Source organism: Lucilia cuprina, chromosome 4 (genome assembly GCF_022045245.1).
Source record: "Lucilia cuprina isolate Lc7/37 chromosome 4, ASM2204524v1, whole genome shotgun sequence".
NCBI classification, from domain to species: domain Eukaryota; kingdom Metazoa; phylum Arthropoda; class Insecta; order Diptera; family Calliphoridae; genus Lucilia; species Lucilia cuprina.
This window is the reverse complement of record NC_060952.1, coordinates 171,138-188,199: the sequence shown is the minus strand read 5'-3', so window position 1 is coordinate 188,199 and position 17,062 is coordinate 171,138. Positions and strand designations below refer to the sequence as shown.

Genomic DNA, 17,062 nt, shown 5'->3' with positions numbered 1-17,062 from the left:
TTTCATCCTTGATTAGTACTACTGTACCTTCTTTTAAATTCTCTGACGGAAACTTCCATTTGTTCCTTTGCTGTAGCGTAGTCAAATACTCCTGTTTCCATCTGACCCAAAAGTCTTTTCTTAGTTTCTGAATTAGTTTCCATCTATTTAGCGAATTAATATTTGCTTCTTCAACTAGTTCGGCACAGGCATTCAGGGGACGTCCTATTAAAAAGTGTCCCGGAGTTAAAGCATCAAATTGACCTGGCTCATCATTGTTTAGAGCTACTAGAGGTCTGGAATTCAATACTGCTTCAATTTGAATTAAGAGAGTACTCATTTCCTCATATGTAAGTTTGGCTTCACCGATTGTCCTTTTTAAATGATATTTAACTGATTTGACGCCAGCTTCCCAAATACCTCCAAAGTGAGGAGCTGCCGGGGGAATAAAATGCCACTGAATTTTCTGCATCGCCAATATAGGAATAATCGACTCATTATTCCGAACAGCAGCTTTAAAATCTTTATCTAATTTTTTATTTGCGCCAACAAAGTTCGTTCCATTATCTGAATAAATATCCGAACTAACACCTCTCCTTCCAAAAAATCTCTTTAATGCTTGCATGCTTTCGTTTGTAATACTCAGCAAGTTTCTTAAGCTGCTGCCCGACATTATGTTGGTACTGGGCTGATCTAATATTTTATCCACTAATTTCGTGAACAAAATCCTTTTATTACCAAATCTCTGGTTTAAAATCTCCCAGGCAGCATCATAATTGTTTTCCGTTATCGGAAGGTTTTGTATAATTTTCAGAGCTTCTCCTCTGACGTGCGTTTTTAGCCTCACTAGCTTCTCCACAGCTGGAAGTTTACTCATATGCACAAACCTGTTGAACATATTTTGAAACGAGCACCACTCTTCCATTTCTCCACTAAATATTGGTATTTTTATTGTCTCCAATACCACCGCTTTTTTCTCTTCTTGCATTGTGGAAATTTTTATTAGTATTTCCTTTAATGCTTCTCCATATAGCTTGTCAATCAACTCCAGCTCTTCATCAATATCATCTTTTACGGAGTGATTGACCACTAATTCACGGTGGATTTGTTTTATATCCACCATGATTTTTTCCCAAGAGCTTTTTTTGTGCTCAAGTATTAGAATGTTTTCTGCTTCAATGTCAGATAAACATTCTTCTAATTTTTGAATTTCTCTACGAAATTGAATGAGCAAGTTGGACGTCACTTCCTCATCTTTTCTTATGCCGGCTTCATCATGGGTTTTTACCTTCTCTTCTTTGTAAGTATTATCTTCCTCTCCTGGAGCATTCTCTGGCTCTCTTGGAATATCTGGCTCTCTTGGAGCATTCTCTGGCTCTCTTGGAGCATTCTCTGGCTCTCTTGGAGCATTCTCTAGCTCTCTTGGAGCTCTTTCTAACTCTTTTTTAGAGTTTTCCGCAAAGTTGGGTTTTAACTGATGCAACAATTCTTGCATCATAAATCTCACCTGCTCCATCACCTCATCTTTTATAGAAATCCTAATTGATTCTAATGATTTCTGATGGCTGGATTCCATTTGGCTTTCTTCTAAGTTTTCTGCTTTTTTGGGCGCCAATATAGCTTCTGCAGAAGTTTGGCCATACTTCTGCATCGCAGTTCTGCACAGTTTAATAAGATCAATGCCATTTTGGAAGAACTTATTTTTAAAATAGTCCTCTGATGTCTCTCCAAGCTTATTGAGAACAGTGTCGTTCTCATAAAATTGTCTTTCTAAGCTATCGATACGGTTTTGATATTGTGCAATTGATGCACTACGTATCTCTGTGCGTTCAATCTTCGCCAAAATTGCAGTCAACTGATCTGTGATCTGCTTTTGAGATTCGTATAAATTTTGTCTCTGAGCCATTTTTAATGTTTTTTTTTATTATTTTTTTTTATTTATTTAAGTCGACTTTTTCTTTTTAAATTTTTATTTATATTTTTTATTGTATATATATTCTTTAATTTTTTGCGCTGGTTTTTTTTTATCGAAGGACCATGTATGAACGTACTGTTCGAATGAATGTTTGTAAGACATTAAGAGTTTATTTAAAATCAATGATCTTAAGAGCTAAATACAAAAATCTTAAAACTAACTAGAACTATGATAAGACATCTTGTGCACATGTGTACTTTCAGTCTTATCAGTGTAATGTTTCTATCTTAGCATGGGGTAATAACTGCATCAGTGATATAAATATATTTCATGCCTCATTATTAACTCTAACATATGGTTTATGCGTCACATAAACAACAGAATTAATGTGCATCTTAGAACTAAAGTTCTTATCACTGCTACGGCTTGTCCTAAAAACAAAGCGATAATACATATTTATTTGTAGTACAAACAAACGTATATAATATTTTTTATGACCTAACCCATGCACTTGAACTTATAATTTATGATCTTTCTTATTTTACTTAAACAAAATTAAACATAAATAAATGCGTGTTCAATTCTGAACAATCATAAATAACCTTCTGCTCATAATTGTCATATTCCAAAATATTTAAAATTTTTAGGTTTTCACTAATAAAAATGAAATGTATAAACAAATTTTACGTACACTAGACATGGCTTCAAAAAACGTTTCAAATGTAGGTGTATCTTGTTTAAGAAATACTGTAAAATTTAAAAACATAACAAAGATATTTGAAGTTTGGTTTAATATTGAAAATTAACATGAATAATCGTGTCCTTCATACGATGTTTCTTGAAAACTGCCCAGCTCACGAATAGACAACACTTAACTGAATATATTTTGGGTAACATCATATTTCATAACAGTGAATATTTTGACCGACTCACCATTTATTTTTTTTTTGAGTCAGTCTAATGTACATACGTACATATTTGTTTTATTTTCTTTTAAATGTGGAAACCAATATATCCATTGATAAAGTTTAAACAAACCGTAGCTCATAAACATATAATAATAAAATGCTGTTGTACGTGACAGTTTAAAAACTGTTTGCTATTGCTGACGCACAAGTCAGTAGCTAGCCTTACGCCGGCATCCTAAATAAACAAAATATAGATGTGTATGTTGTAATGTTTACGTACATACTACATAAATGTATGTATGTACGTTTATACATTTACGTTGATATGTACTTTATGTTGGACTTTTTTTGTTGGCAACAGGTTTACAGTACCGATCATGGGCTTGTGTTGTACATACGATACAAGCCCTTCTATTTATTGTTAAGAAAAACGGATTGCAAGCTAAATTTGTTAAGGCGATTACTTCCAGTCGTTAAAAGTCATTCGATCGTTGATTGTCATACGCTTATACAAATACCTACGGAGGTATATTCGCTTAAAATATTTTACATAATAACGCAGTAATGCAATATTAGGATAATATGCATTCTAATAACAAGTGGAAAATTAAAATTTTAATTGCATTATTGAGCATATGAAGTAAAAAATATTAATCAAGCATGTGTTTTAAGCGAAATAAACGTCAAATTAAAAAATGCATACATTCATTTACTTGGCACAAGAAAGCTAAAATGAATCGAACAGATTTATTTGTGGTGATAGTAAAATTTGCTAATATTTTATTAAACATTATCATATTAATTTTCTTAAATAGCTTCGGTCCGGCACAAGCAGTTTTTATTACTCTCCGTAATAATAGAGAAGTTATTATAACTGATGCGGTATGTTTTAATTTGTTTTTAATTTTGTCAAGCTCTAAATAAAAAACTTAAAATTGAGTTTTGAAACTGCCGTTGAAACAATTATTCACGACATCTTTTAAGGACAAAAACTTATATTCGAGTAAATATAGATATATTTTATGTGATACAATAGATTTATTAGAATATTTTCACGTTTTCGGAGGCAAAATCTGTTGTAACTCTGTTCGACATAAAGTAATATGTATATAATATAAATTTTGGTGTACATTATTGGCATTGTTTTTGAGGTACTAAGCGTGTTTCTACTATTCACCGTTCTAGAGTTCTAGCTTCATATGGGTAATTCCATGAAAAGGTAAACCATGAAAAAAATAAACCCCTTATAACTTCCCTTATAATTCAAAAAATTGGTATATGATCTCGTAGCACCAAAGACGAAGACTGTTGAAAATTTTTGAAATCGGTCTAATTTTACACCTCGCCGCCATACAAACGGTCCGAAAGTATCACTTTTTATCTCATAATTCTGTTAATTATAATACAATCCCTTCAACAATCAGATATAAAAAGTTTATTAGGATAAACGTTAATAACATTTCCAAAAATATAAAAAATATTTTTTGCCACGCCTATAAATACCGCCCTTTTTGTTTTTCGTAACATATCCTTGCGCGGCTTCTGATATCTCGGATCCTTCCCCAAATCTAAAATTGTGGATATACTGGAAGAAAGTACATTTAATTACATAAAATTTTATTAGTCATTTAATTCTATTATTTTATAACAAAATCACGTAGGTACATAAAAAAACATTTTATTTTATAAAAATCGATGAAAAATTATGTGTTATGCTAAGTTTTATAAAAATGATTTCATGAATAATCGGCAATGGCCGACCATATGATATCAGATATGATCATAACTAAAATATGATTTATTTTTTAACATAGTATTTATATTGAATTTTGTCTTAATTTCCTATTACTATTTGAGCAACTTATTGATGAAAAACTGATTTTCTAAAAGATCGATCGATCGTATTAAAATTTGGTGGAGGGTTTTATATAGATGTGCAAAATTTCATCGTAATTGTAGTGTTTATGAGGAAATTAACGACTTTGAAGCCATTATTAAGAGCTCCAAAGCCAAAGGAGTACGGTTGTATGAGGGCTAGGGATGTAATCGACCGATTTAATCCATTTTTAAACAACTTCGTCCTTGGGTAAAATGAAACATAACAGCCTATTTGCATCGAAAACTTCGACTTTTAGTTTGAGTACAGGTCTGATGGACAAGGCTAAACCACTATAGTGCTGTAGAATATAATAAACTTTCCTCTTTTTATGAAGTAGAATCTTGCTGGGTTTTTAACTGAAAAATAACAGTTTTATAATTCATTTTCAAAATAAATGTTTATGGCGGTTTTCCTGGCAAATTAATTATATGTTATGAGAACAGTTGATTATGAATATATGGAAAGCAAAAACGCGTGTTTGTTACCCCTTTCAAAATTTACCTTGCTTTGTTTTGTGATGGTCCCCAAAATATTTTAAGTCTAGCGATGACCGTTCGTGATCACGACCAAATTAAAAAAAGGTATTTTTCAATTATTTTTTTAAAATTGAAGATGTATTGGAACAATATATCCAATATGGGGCATTGTGTGAAAGGAATTTTAAAGCCTCGGAAACTGCCGGCCCGCACTAGGAAACTTTTTTTGGGAAACTTTTGATTTTGCGGGAAAGAGAAGGAATATCATTCATCTCTCTCGCGGTACAGAATTTCTCGTACTCGGAATGACCTGGTCTATAAAGGAAACTTTTGTTGAAAAACTTTTTCTTTATTCTGGTTCACACTAGAAAACTTTTTTGGGAAACTTTTGATTTTTGTGGAAAACTTTCGATTCAGAAACTACGTATTAATTGCATTGAGTTGTTCTTGTACGTATGAGAAGAATAACTGCCGGTCCACGCTAGGAAATTTTTTTGGAAAACTTTAGATTTTGCGTGAGAGGAAAGAATATCATTTATCACTGCAATTAGTTGCAGTCTTAGATTTGTTCTATCAAAAATGTAATATTTAGACCCTGTTCCTCTAAATGTGAACGAACAAGTATTTTCTAGATTTATATTGAAAACAACAAATAAATTCGAAAATTTTTTATTGTTTTCAATATAAAATGGGAAAGAAATTTTAGTTGGCATTTAGAGGAACAGGCAGTTAAAATAAATGTCTTACGTTTTGTTAATAGCATGGCAAGGATAGTATATATTTAATTTCTGAAAGTGGAAAGCTTGATAGCAATTCTAATAAAATTTTGCGAATGAATGTATTTTTGTATAAATTATATTTCTTCCGAATTTTATCGTTTGGTAATGTTTTTAAGTGAATTATGTATGTGAGAGAGATGTAAGAACAAAATTTTATCAAGTTATCTTTTTATATGGACACAGAGATGGACAGAATTAGAAATTGTTACTGAACCGATATTTTAAGGACGTTACAATTAGCAGCACAAATTTAAAATACCCTCCACACTATTGTGGTTTTAAAAATTAAATACAACTATGTAAAATTGTATTTCATAGAACATAGTATTTTGTTGTTAAATCGAAAATTGTTGATATTTATTTAAAAAAATCTAAATATGTAAATATCAAATTTGTTGTAAAAATATTAAATACAGAAATATCAAAGCAAATTAAAAAATATGCTAAAAATGCAATAAAGATTTTGGAAATATGCGAAACATATGCAATTGAAAGCAAAATATGCAATTTATGCATTAATAACAAAATATGGGCATTTCCACCGAAAAGTAAACCGTGGCTCAAAAACTAAAAGTCATCAAAAATAAAATTTCAACTTCTATTATTATAGAAAAAGATTAAAATTTTATTATATTAAAGACCCCAAAGCTTTTCTTAACCACTATGATGAGAAATCGGAAAAAAAGTTACAATAATATTTCAGGCATATTTTTGCACCTTTAGTAGCATTTGCTTTTAATAGTTTTTATACCCTACACCACTTTAGTGGGGAGGGTATATTGGGTTTGTGCTGATGTTTGTAACATACAAAAATATTCGTCTGGCCGGCTGGCTGTCCATGTAAACCTTTTGCGCAAGGTACAGGCCGCAATTTTGAAGATAATTAGATGAAATTTGGCACACACGCTTCTTTTGGCCCAGGGACCTATTGAAAATGGTTAAAATCGGTCCATTATTTCGACTAGCCCCCATACAACCGTACCCTCCAAATAGGGCCTTTTGGCTTATAATTAATTTAAATGGTCTATTATGATAACAAAAGTCGACAAAACTTAGTTTTATAGAACTTTAAATGTCACTACCGTTTTTTATAATGATCGGGCTTCATTTGATCCTATCCCCCATACAAACTCCCCTTCAAAAAATGACTTAAAGGTCAAAATTCACTTACAAACACTATTAACACTTTTAAATTCTACATAAATATTATTGAAGAAGACTTAACTCCCCCTACCAACATTTTTAAGGATAGGGCCATATTTTGCCCTACTCCCCTTTGAACCCTCTTGTAAAAAAAATCTTTTTTTGCCAAAATAAAAGTAAAAATACTCCGAAATAAAGTTAAAAAAAACAAACCAAATGCTTTATTTTTTTAAATAATCCCCATTTTTAACAAACATACTGACAGGTGTAGGGTATTATATAGTCGGCTACGCCCGACTATACATTCATACTTGTTATTATTTTAAAGGTTAATATTTAAATGGACTTTTGTCGGAAAACATTTGTTGAAATAATAGTTATCTTAAAACATACAAATATAAAAAGATAAATTTCCTTAAAAGGCAAATTTCCGTTTTCTTTCATAAACGTCATGTCACGTTCGTCACGTTGAAACAGGATTTATCCCGATAACTTTTTTGTTGGCATTCAGAAGTATTCAAAACTTTGAATCTAAATCAAGTTTAGTATATAGAACTCAATTTAAAAGAAAAAAAATAATTCCAAGCGGGGTTATTTTTTATAGAATTTCAAAGTTTGTCACGTCACGTCACATTACATAAATTTTCTCAAGTGCAACCTTCGAATTATGTTATATTGTTATTTAAAAAGATTTGATATTTATGCAATTTAGTTATGATTTTTTAGTTGATAATTGGACGAAAAAGCACAGAAATTCAACAAATGATGTCTAATCATAGACCAATTTTTAAAAAAAATAATGTGGATGTCAAAATTATTTGTGTTGAATTTTATTTAATTTTTTAATAGTTTTATGTTAATTAATGTTAATTCTTATATGGGAGCTATTTTCAACTAAAATGACTTCAAAAACTTTCAACAATGTTCGTCCAAAATAAATCTATTGATTAATTTTCAATAATATTTCAAATTTCATCATTGGAAATTTTTGTCACATCACGTCATGTTACGTCACGTCACACATAACGGCTTGTACAAAAAAATCTTAATACTTTTTTTTAGTTCTAAAAGCTGAAAAACAATCAATAAATATTCCAAATTACAATAAAAAAGGTTTTAACCAAATAGCGAGGTGAAACTCGCAGATTTTTACATTTTTGTCAAAAAAGAAATAAGCAACTTCTAACTACTTATATCTTAGGGCCATTAAGATCTTTCAATTTCTTCTTTCGACCAGTTATAGAGCTATTGAAGCCCTATATAAAAATACAAGTGTTTTTAAAAAATATGTATGTATACATATATATTTTTCATCTCTTTAAAACGTACGACCGTCACGTTCGTCACGATGGAAATGCCCTTATGCAACAACAAATAAATGCCATTTTGAAGCAAATTCTTTGATTCGAAAAGAAAACTAGTTAAAAGTTATTTTGAGCAATTGCATAGAAATCCTTGCCCTAGTTATCAGTATTCCTTTAAAATTGTTTAAGTGTTTCGTATAATATTAAATGACTATTTTTGTTTTTTTTTTTTTTTGTATAAGATAACATTGCGAAATTATATAAAAACTTTTTAATTTTTATAAACATGTTTTGTATTAGGATTTTCATTAAAAAAAATTTTTTCGAGGAAAAATTTTTCTGAAATTTTGCATTTTTCCTACATAAAACTTTTTTTAAAAATTAGTGAGTTTACTGTTCGAGCAAAGGAACAGCGTAGCGAAATGTGTCACTTTTAAAAACCGAGTAATCCATTAGATTTTACGGACTAAAATGAAGTTAACATGTTTCGGCATTTTTATGCGTCATTTAAAAGTTAAAATTTTACTTACAGTATAATTAAAAAAAATGTATAATCGATTTGTAACAGCATTTATAACGTATGTACATAATATGTGCGTTTAGTATTACATTATGCCGCGTGTAGGTATTTGTTTACATTCCCTGTCAGCAACCTAACTAACTTTTAATGCATTATAAGTAAACTTTTTCTCATTTAGTTGTGGTTGACACTTTGATTATTTTCAGTGAAGCCAACTGAGTATTAATATACTAATTACACCGCGCTTTATTGAAGTATTATTTTTTATAATACTTGATATGCAATATGATATGTTTTTACAAGACATGACATTAGTTCATATTTTAATTTTAATATATTAATATAACAACGTTAATAATTGCGGAAAGTTGTGGAAAGTGAAATTCGCAAGCCAAGTTATAAAAATATACGAGCTTTTTGTGGAAATTTAGTGGTCATGCAGAAAATAGTCATAATTAATTTAAAATGTGTGCCGGAAGGAAAGATTTTATGTCATGATCAGGACAAGAAATATATCTAGTTAATAAATATATAAATAAAAGTGCTAATAACATAAGAATTTTCTTCATTTTCTTAAAAATGCAATTTAATGTAAAGAAACAAAAATTTTGATAATTTGGCTTGAATCTGCTGATAAGAGACAACCTTGTGTATGAACATTTTAGAAAATTATATCAATTTTATTTTAAACGCCAACGTTTCTTTTTGTATGAAAATTTTAAAATACCCTTTTAATATGCAAGCCTTAAAAATATTACATCATTAATTCATTACCATTTTTTAACGATTCAACAAACGTTAAAAATGTCAACAATATTTGTTGCTTGCAGTAACGTTCAGTTTTATATTTTTATTCACATAGTGCCGGTCCACATTAAGAAACTTTTTTGGGAAGCTTTTGATTTTGAGTGGGAGAGAAAGAGAAAGGTTATCATTTACATCTCTCGGGGTACACGGTTCTTGTTTTGTTTTGACCTGGTCTACACTAGGAAACTTTTGTTAATTAATTCTCTTTTAAAGTTTCCTTAGACCTGGTTTACGCTGGGAAACTTTTTATTTTGTGTGTGAGAGAAAGAGATGGTTGATATTTTTTCTCTTTCTCACACATAAAAATCAAAAGTTTCCCAGTGTGAACCAGGTCTAACAAAACAAGTTTCCAAGTGCGAGAAACTCCGTACCGCGAGAGAGATGAATGATATTCTTTCTCTTTTTCCTCACCCAAAATCAAAGCTTCCTAGTGTGGATCGGCACTTTGTTAGACCTGGTTCACACTGTGAAACTTTTTTGGGAAAACTTTTGATTTTTGTGTGTGAGAGAAAGAGAAAGAAATATGAACCGTCTATTTCTCTCACACACAAAATCAAAAACACAATAGAAATATTATAAGAATATTCGATTATTCGACAAATATTGTTCGAATTGTTCTTTATTCAAAATTTAAATTTTTTATTCGTTTGAAGAAAAACAAAAATTTTTCCTCAATTAATCGATTAGTTTTTATTCGAATGACAAGACCAATATACATTCATATATAGCAATACTAAAAATTGCTAAAATTTTATTAAATATAACCAAGAACCAAGAAAAAAAGAACTTTCAAATATTATGTTATTAGATTTTGAAAATTTCCATAGAGAAACGCTAAGACCTGGTTCACACTAGGAAACTTTTGATTTTTGTGTGTGTGAGAAAGAGAATGAAATATCAACCATCTCTTTCACTCACAAAAATCAAAAGTTTTCTAGTGTGAACCAGGTCTAAACAAACGACCAGTTTATTTTTTAAATTACATTAAGATCATTAGTGTTAAAAACTTATTGGTGTAAAATTTTAGACCGGATAACGAGAACCCGTGACGGAATTATAAATTATAAATAAATTTGTTGGGAGAGGAAAATTATGAGGGGTTATATATATTATTACAAAATTAAAATATCTTGTAAAAGTACAGCTCACGATGCTGGACTCAAAATATTTTGAGAATCATCATAAAAACACTTTTGTACTTTCCATACAGAGTGAGTCGGTCGAATGTACATAGTGTATAAAAGAACTTTTTTACTTATAGGTGAAGCGAATACATCATGATGGATTTCCGTCTGAACATCACACAGTTCAAACAAAAGATGGTTACGTATTGACATTGCACCGAATACCATTTGTGCAGAAATTACCTAATGATAAAACTCACGTTTTGCGCAGACCTGTTGCACTTTTATTGGCTGGAATCTATGCCTCCTCAGATGCATGGTTGTTAAATGGACACGAGAATTCATTGCCATATTTGCTTTCACGTAGTGGTTTTGATGTTTGGCTTGGTAACAATAGAGGCAATATATATTCTAAACAGAATGTATTTTACAATACCACGGACCCGAAATTTTGGAACTTTAGTTGGCATGAGATGAGTGTTTATGACATGCCTGCAATTGTTGATTATATTCGAATGTATACAGGTGAACAAAAAATGCATTTCATTGGTATATCACAAGGTGGCACAATTTTTTTAGTGCTCAATTCTATGTTACCTCAATATAATAATGCTTTTAAAACAGCAACATTGCTGGCGCCAGTGGCTTACGTAAGTAATACAAAAGGTAGTTTGGCCAAAGTATTTGGTCCGTTATTGGGGACACGAAACTATGTGTCAAAGGTATTGGAGAATGTAGAAATGGTTTCCACAAATAAGTATGTCAAAAAATTGCTTTCGATGGCTTGTTTAGAAAATGAAAAACCTTTGGTTTGCGTGAGCCGTTTGTGGCCAGCAGCTGGTTATGATACTCAACTGTTAAATAAGGTAAAGTGAATTTAATGTTTATTTTTTAATTATTTATTATTATTATTTAGGAAATAACAAAATGTATTTATTTTATCTGCTCTTTGTAATTATTACGATCATATACGTTTGTGCTGATGTTTGTAACATACAAAAATATTGGTCCAATACCTTAAAGTATACCGATCGATTCAGAATCATTTTTTGAGTCGATTAAGACATGTCCGTCCGGCTGGCTGGCTGACTGTCCATGTAAACCTTGTGCGCAAGGTACAGGCCGCAATTTTCAAGATAATTTGATGAAATTTGGACCAAGCCTATTGAAAATTGCTAAAATCGGTCCATTATTTCACCTAGCCCCCATACAACCGTACCTCCCGATTTGAACTTTTTATGCCATAATTACGTCAAATATTCTGCTATCTCTTTAAAAATTGGCACAAATAAGTTTTATATAAGTATAAATGACACTGCAGATTTTCGTAAGGATCGGCCTATATTTGACCCTAGCCCCATACAAACCCCCCTTCAAAAAATGACTTAAACGTCTAAAATTGACTTGTAACCATTTGTATCGCAATGAAAATCAACAAAACTAACTCTTATTTAGAAATATATCCTTTTCCCAAATTAACCGAGGATCGGTCCATATTTGACCTATATAAAGCCTCATTTAGAAATTTTAGTTTTTTATCAATAAATTGCTTAAATATTTTGGAATTATTGGTAATATTCAACATAAAACTTTCTTTATAAAAAATAAAAATTTTACAAAAAGTAAAAGCAGTAGCAGTAGTTATAGATGTAGCAAAAAAATAAAAAATTTGATAGCAGTAGTAGAATCATTTGTAATTTAAATATATTAGTGGCAATTTGGTAGCAATAGAACGATCAACTAGTACTAAAGATTTCTATTGCTACTTATCAAGGGTAGCAATAAAATAATTTATATTATACAGTTGTTCAAAAGGTACTAAATAAAAAATGTATTTTCTGGAAGTGAATAAAAATATTAGTTAATTTTTTTTTTAAAGATATTTTATCTTAAAACATATTTTAAACACGAATTTTTGTTATTTTATTCTGCACTAATGCAAAATACTTTTTTAATTTTCAATACGAAAATGTACAACTTTTCTTTTTTCAGTTTTAATTATAAAAAAATAAAATGTGAAAGAATAAAATATATATATATATATATATATATATATATATATATATATATATATATATATATATATTATATATATATATATATATATATATATATATATATATATATATATATATATATATTATTTTTTTTTTTTTTTTCGTTTTATTATGTTTAAAAAAATAAAATATTCATACAATTTAGGAACTTATTCTTAAATATTATTAACTTTTATCAATGAAAGCAGTTCAACAATAGTTTTAATTTTATTTAGTTTTTTGTCTCTCCTGGAAGTGTTGTTACGCCCTACCAAAAATTTTAAAATTTTAATTTTGATTGCAAATGATACATATTGTCAGAAATTTTCAGAACTGTATTATCAAAAACTCCGACTTTATTAACGAAATTCATAGAGCGTAATAATAAATTATTATTTTTATACCCTACACCACTATAGTGGTGAGGATATTATTCATTTGTACTGATAACACACAAAAATATTGGTCCAATACCCACCTTAAAGTATACCGATCGATTCAGAATCATATTTTCGAGTCTATTAAGACATGTCCGTCCGTCTGTCCGGCTGGCTGGCTGTCCATGTAAACCTTGTGCGCGAGGTACAGATAATTTAATGAAATTTGGACCAAGCATGTTTTGGGTTTTTTATGCCATAATTATGTCAAATATATTATTATCTCTTTAAAAATTGGCACAAAAAAATTTTATATAAATATTAATGACACTGCAGATTTTCGTAATGATCGGCCCTAAGGGCCGAACCTAGACCCCATAGGTTCAAATGTTAAAGACCAAATGATCTGATCCACATTAAATTTAATAGAGAGGAACTAGAGTCAAATTTAAATTAATCTTAAAGATACTTTAAAGGAGGCTTATGTGTAATTTGTTCATGATCGTTTCCTAGTAGACGTACTTTCTAGTAATCAAATACAAGGTTTATTTGAACCTAGACCCCATAGGTTCAAATGTTAAAGACCAAATGGTCTGATCCACATTAAATTTAATAGAGAGGAACTAGAGTCAAATTTAAATTAATCTTAAAGATACTTTAAAGGAGGCTTATGTGTAATTTGTTCATGATCGTTTCCTAGTAGACGTACTTTCTAGTAATCAAATACAAGATTTGTATTTGCAATAATTAAAACATATGTATGTACACAATTCAGTATAAATGCTTTCAAGCTATAAATACTAAAGCGTTGTAAGGCCCTTTTGAAAAGTTTTAGAAAAGTCGAATTTATTTACATATCGATCATTTACTAGAAGATTGGCAATTCGCATTTTTTACTGAGGACTATCACACTAATGACTTTCATATAGATTTATCAAATTTTAAACTTGTCTATTATTTTCGGTGTGAGATCGATTTTGGGTTGTCAACGTAAAAACTAAAACTCATATTTCGCCGTTTAAATAAATACAAATTTCTTTAAAATTATTAAAAAAAAATTGCAAAATGTCAACATATTTTCCTTTCATTTTTAGTACAAAAATGTAACTCAAGTTCTCCAGTTTCATTTTACATTAAACATTTGTTGACGATTATTTTATAATAATTTTAAAAAAAATTCTTGCGGCCACTATATCACTATTTGCTTTTGTACAAATTTTTCTTAATTATACCCTACACCACTTTAGTGGGGAGGGTATACTGATGTTTGTAACATACAAAAATATTCGTCCTATACCCACCTTAAAGTATACCAATTGGCTTAGAATCATTTTTTGAGTCGATTAAGCTATGTCCGTCCGTCCGTCTGGCTGTCCATGTAAACCTTGTAAATATCGGTTGTTAATAAATAAATGTCTTAAGTGTTATGATAATCTACCTAAAAGTAGAAACAATTTCGACTAGTTTCCATCAAAAATTGTAAATATTACAAAATTTGACCTTTGACCTTTAAAGTTTATAGGTTAATGGCGTCTAAATTGCACGAAACTCTTGATTTTTATTTAGAAATATGTGGACTAATAAATTTACAAAAGGTTCCATTTAAAATACACAACAATATAATAAAAAGTCTAATTTTGCAAAATATTAAATAAAAATAGGTTTTTCTCGAAATCCGCTGAATTCAAATTGCAGGTACAGGCAAACTATAAGAGGTATTGACCTATTTTTTTACTGTTTTATTCCCTAATCTGTTGTCCATAAATCCCTATGAGTTCTCCCAAAAATATTGAAAATTGTTTAACAAAGTATCAAAAAAACTAAAATTTGAATTTTGAAACGACCGTTAAAAATATCAAAATTTTTCGACCTTATTCTATAAGGACAAAAACTCATATTCAAGTAACTACAGATGTATTTTAAGTAACACAATTGTTTTATTAGAATATTTTCAAAAATATGTTTATTTTTTTTATCACATTTCGAATTCAAGTGCTCTGAGACACGATAATGGCCTGGGGAATCTTTAATAACTTTTACATTTTTCAACCAATTTTTGTGTTTTTTATCTTTTTGTAACGCAAATTCTGTGTACATTACGGTTCTTTGACAATAAAATGCAAAACAAATTATTTAATGACAAAACTTTTGTGAAAACTTAAAAAATGCATATTTTCCCCTTGTAATTTCATCTTCAAACTTCAGAGCCGTTGCGGCACCAGTTAACGTAGTCCTATTGACCTAATTTTTTGCACGACTTATTTTTATAACCCGTAGAACAATTTTAGGGGGGGGAGGTTCAAAATTCGAAACTTAGTTTTTTTGAAGCACTCTAATAAACATACATGAATTCAATTAAATGATCATTCTTATATGTTTAATTCCTTTTATTACAAATTGAATGAAAGAAAATTGTTTAATTCAATTTTTAATAAACAGAATGCTTTTGAATTATAAAGCAAAACTTTCATTTAATCTGTTTCAAATTGAATGGTTGAAAAAATGTTTAATTCAATTTGTAATAGATTGAATTCAAACAAAATTTTTATCAAGATAAGATAATCGCGAGTTTTAAAAAATAATTGGTTGCTAGCATTTTGAACACCCCTGAAAATCTTGCTAGCATTGTGAATCCGGCTTAATTATTCAGTTTTTATTCACTTATTATTAAAGTTTTTATTATTTTTTTATTTAATTGTTTTTTCGAATAATTTTAAACACGAATACTTGAAAACCATAATTATTATCCATACATAATTTTAATGTTTCTGTTTTTTGTTGTTTTTTTTTCTGTCACAGACACTTATTCCTGATATTATGGCAAACTTTCCGGTTGGAGGATCATTTAAACAAATTATGCACTACTTTCAAGGCTACATGTCCAAAAAATTCCGTCAATATGATTATGGACCAGAACAAAATTATTTAAACTACCGTCAGCTAGTACCACCAGAATACACTTTGGAAAATGTCGTGGTGCCAATTAGCATATTCTATGCCGAAAATGATTATATTGTGTCGGTTGAAGATATTTGGAAATTAATTAGACGATTAAAAAATATCAGTGCGATATACAAGTTACCACCAAAAAGATGGAATCATTTTGACTTTATATGTGGATTAGGCGTAAGAGCATTTATTTTCGATAAAATAGTTAATAACTTAAGTTTATATGAACTGTATTAAATTTTTAATGTCTTTCTTCTTTATTTATTTAAATACATATTTGATTTTCACAAAATCTGAATATTTTCGGAGCAATAAATGTAGATAGATTAATTTGTGTTTTTTGCTTCACAACATTTTAGGTTCACATGTTATTACAAATTTGGTATTCCCGTTTTCACTTCGTTTCAAATTTGGTTTTGAAACAAGTTTGGGGTAACCTCCATATTCATAAATGCTTAGTAAAGTTATTGATGGTTTATTGTAAGAATTTTGTGTGGAAAATGTGCATAATAAACCTTAAATAAGCGATTAATATCTTTATGATTAATTTCTGTCATTCCATTTACATATTTTTTGTAACATTTCTTCGATTTTTTTTTAACTTTTGACAAGAATCAAATAAATTGTTGAATAGTACAGTAACACTGTATGACATAAATACAGAAATGTGGTTTGTGAATTTGAAAAAAATTGAATTGAAAAAAATTTAATTTGTTTGAATTATCTTGATTTGTGGTGAAACTAAACAAAAACTGAATTATGTAATACTTAAAATCTTTTTTAATAATCTTGATGTTAAATGTTTTCCATAATTAAACAATTTCTGATCACCCATATTAAAAAATAAAAACAAGTAAGAAAGTATA

At 29.4% G+C, this 17,062-nt stretch overlaps 1 protein-coding gene across 1 annotated transcript; it reads left to right on the top strand.

Moving 5' to 3' along the window:
* Positions 1 to 2,475: 2,475 nt before the first annotated feature.
* On the top strand, positions 2,476 to 16,512 carry LOC111687725 (lipase 3). Its single transcript, XM_023450198.2, has 3 exons — positions 2,476 to 3,684; positions 10,972 to 11,700; positions 16,047 to 16,512. Exons 1-3 carry the CDS (start codon positions 3,463 to 3,465, stop codon positions 16,431 to 16,433), a joined length of 1,338 nt encoding a protein of 445 aa, XP_023305966.2. The 5' UTR covers positions 2,476 to 3,462; the 3' UTR covers positions 16,434 to 16,512.
* The last annotated feature ends 550 nt before the right edge of the window (positions 16,513 to 17,062 follow it).

What these genes read in the sequence shown, in the direction of transcription:
- LOC111687725 (XM_023450198.2), top strand. Translation starts at nt 3,463, where the DNA reads ATGTGTTTTAAGCGAAATAAACGTCAAATTAAAAAATGCATACATTCA. An exon ending in AAGTTATTATAACTGATGCG is followed by an intron (nt 3,685 to 10,971) that starts GTATGTTTTAAT and finishes TTTTACTTATAG; the next exon opens with GTGAAGCGAATACATCATGA. An exon ending in ATACTCAACTGTTAAATAAG is followed by an intron (nt 11,701 to 16,046) that starts GTAAAGTGAATT and finishes TTTCTGTCACAG; the next exon opens with ACACTTATTCCTGATATTAT.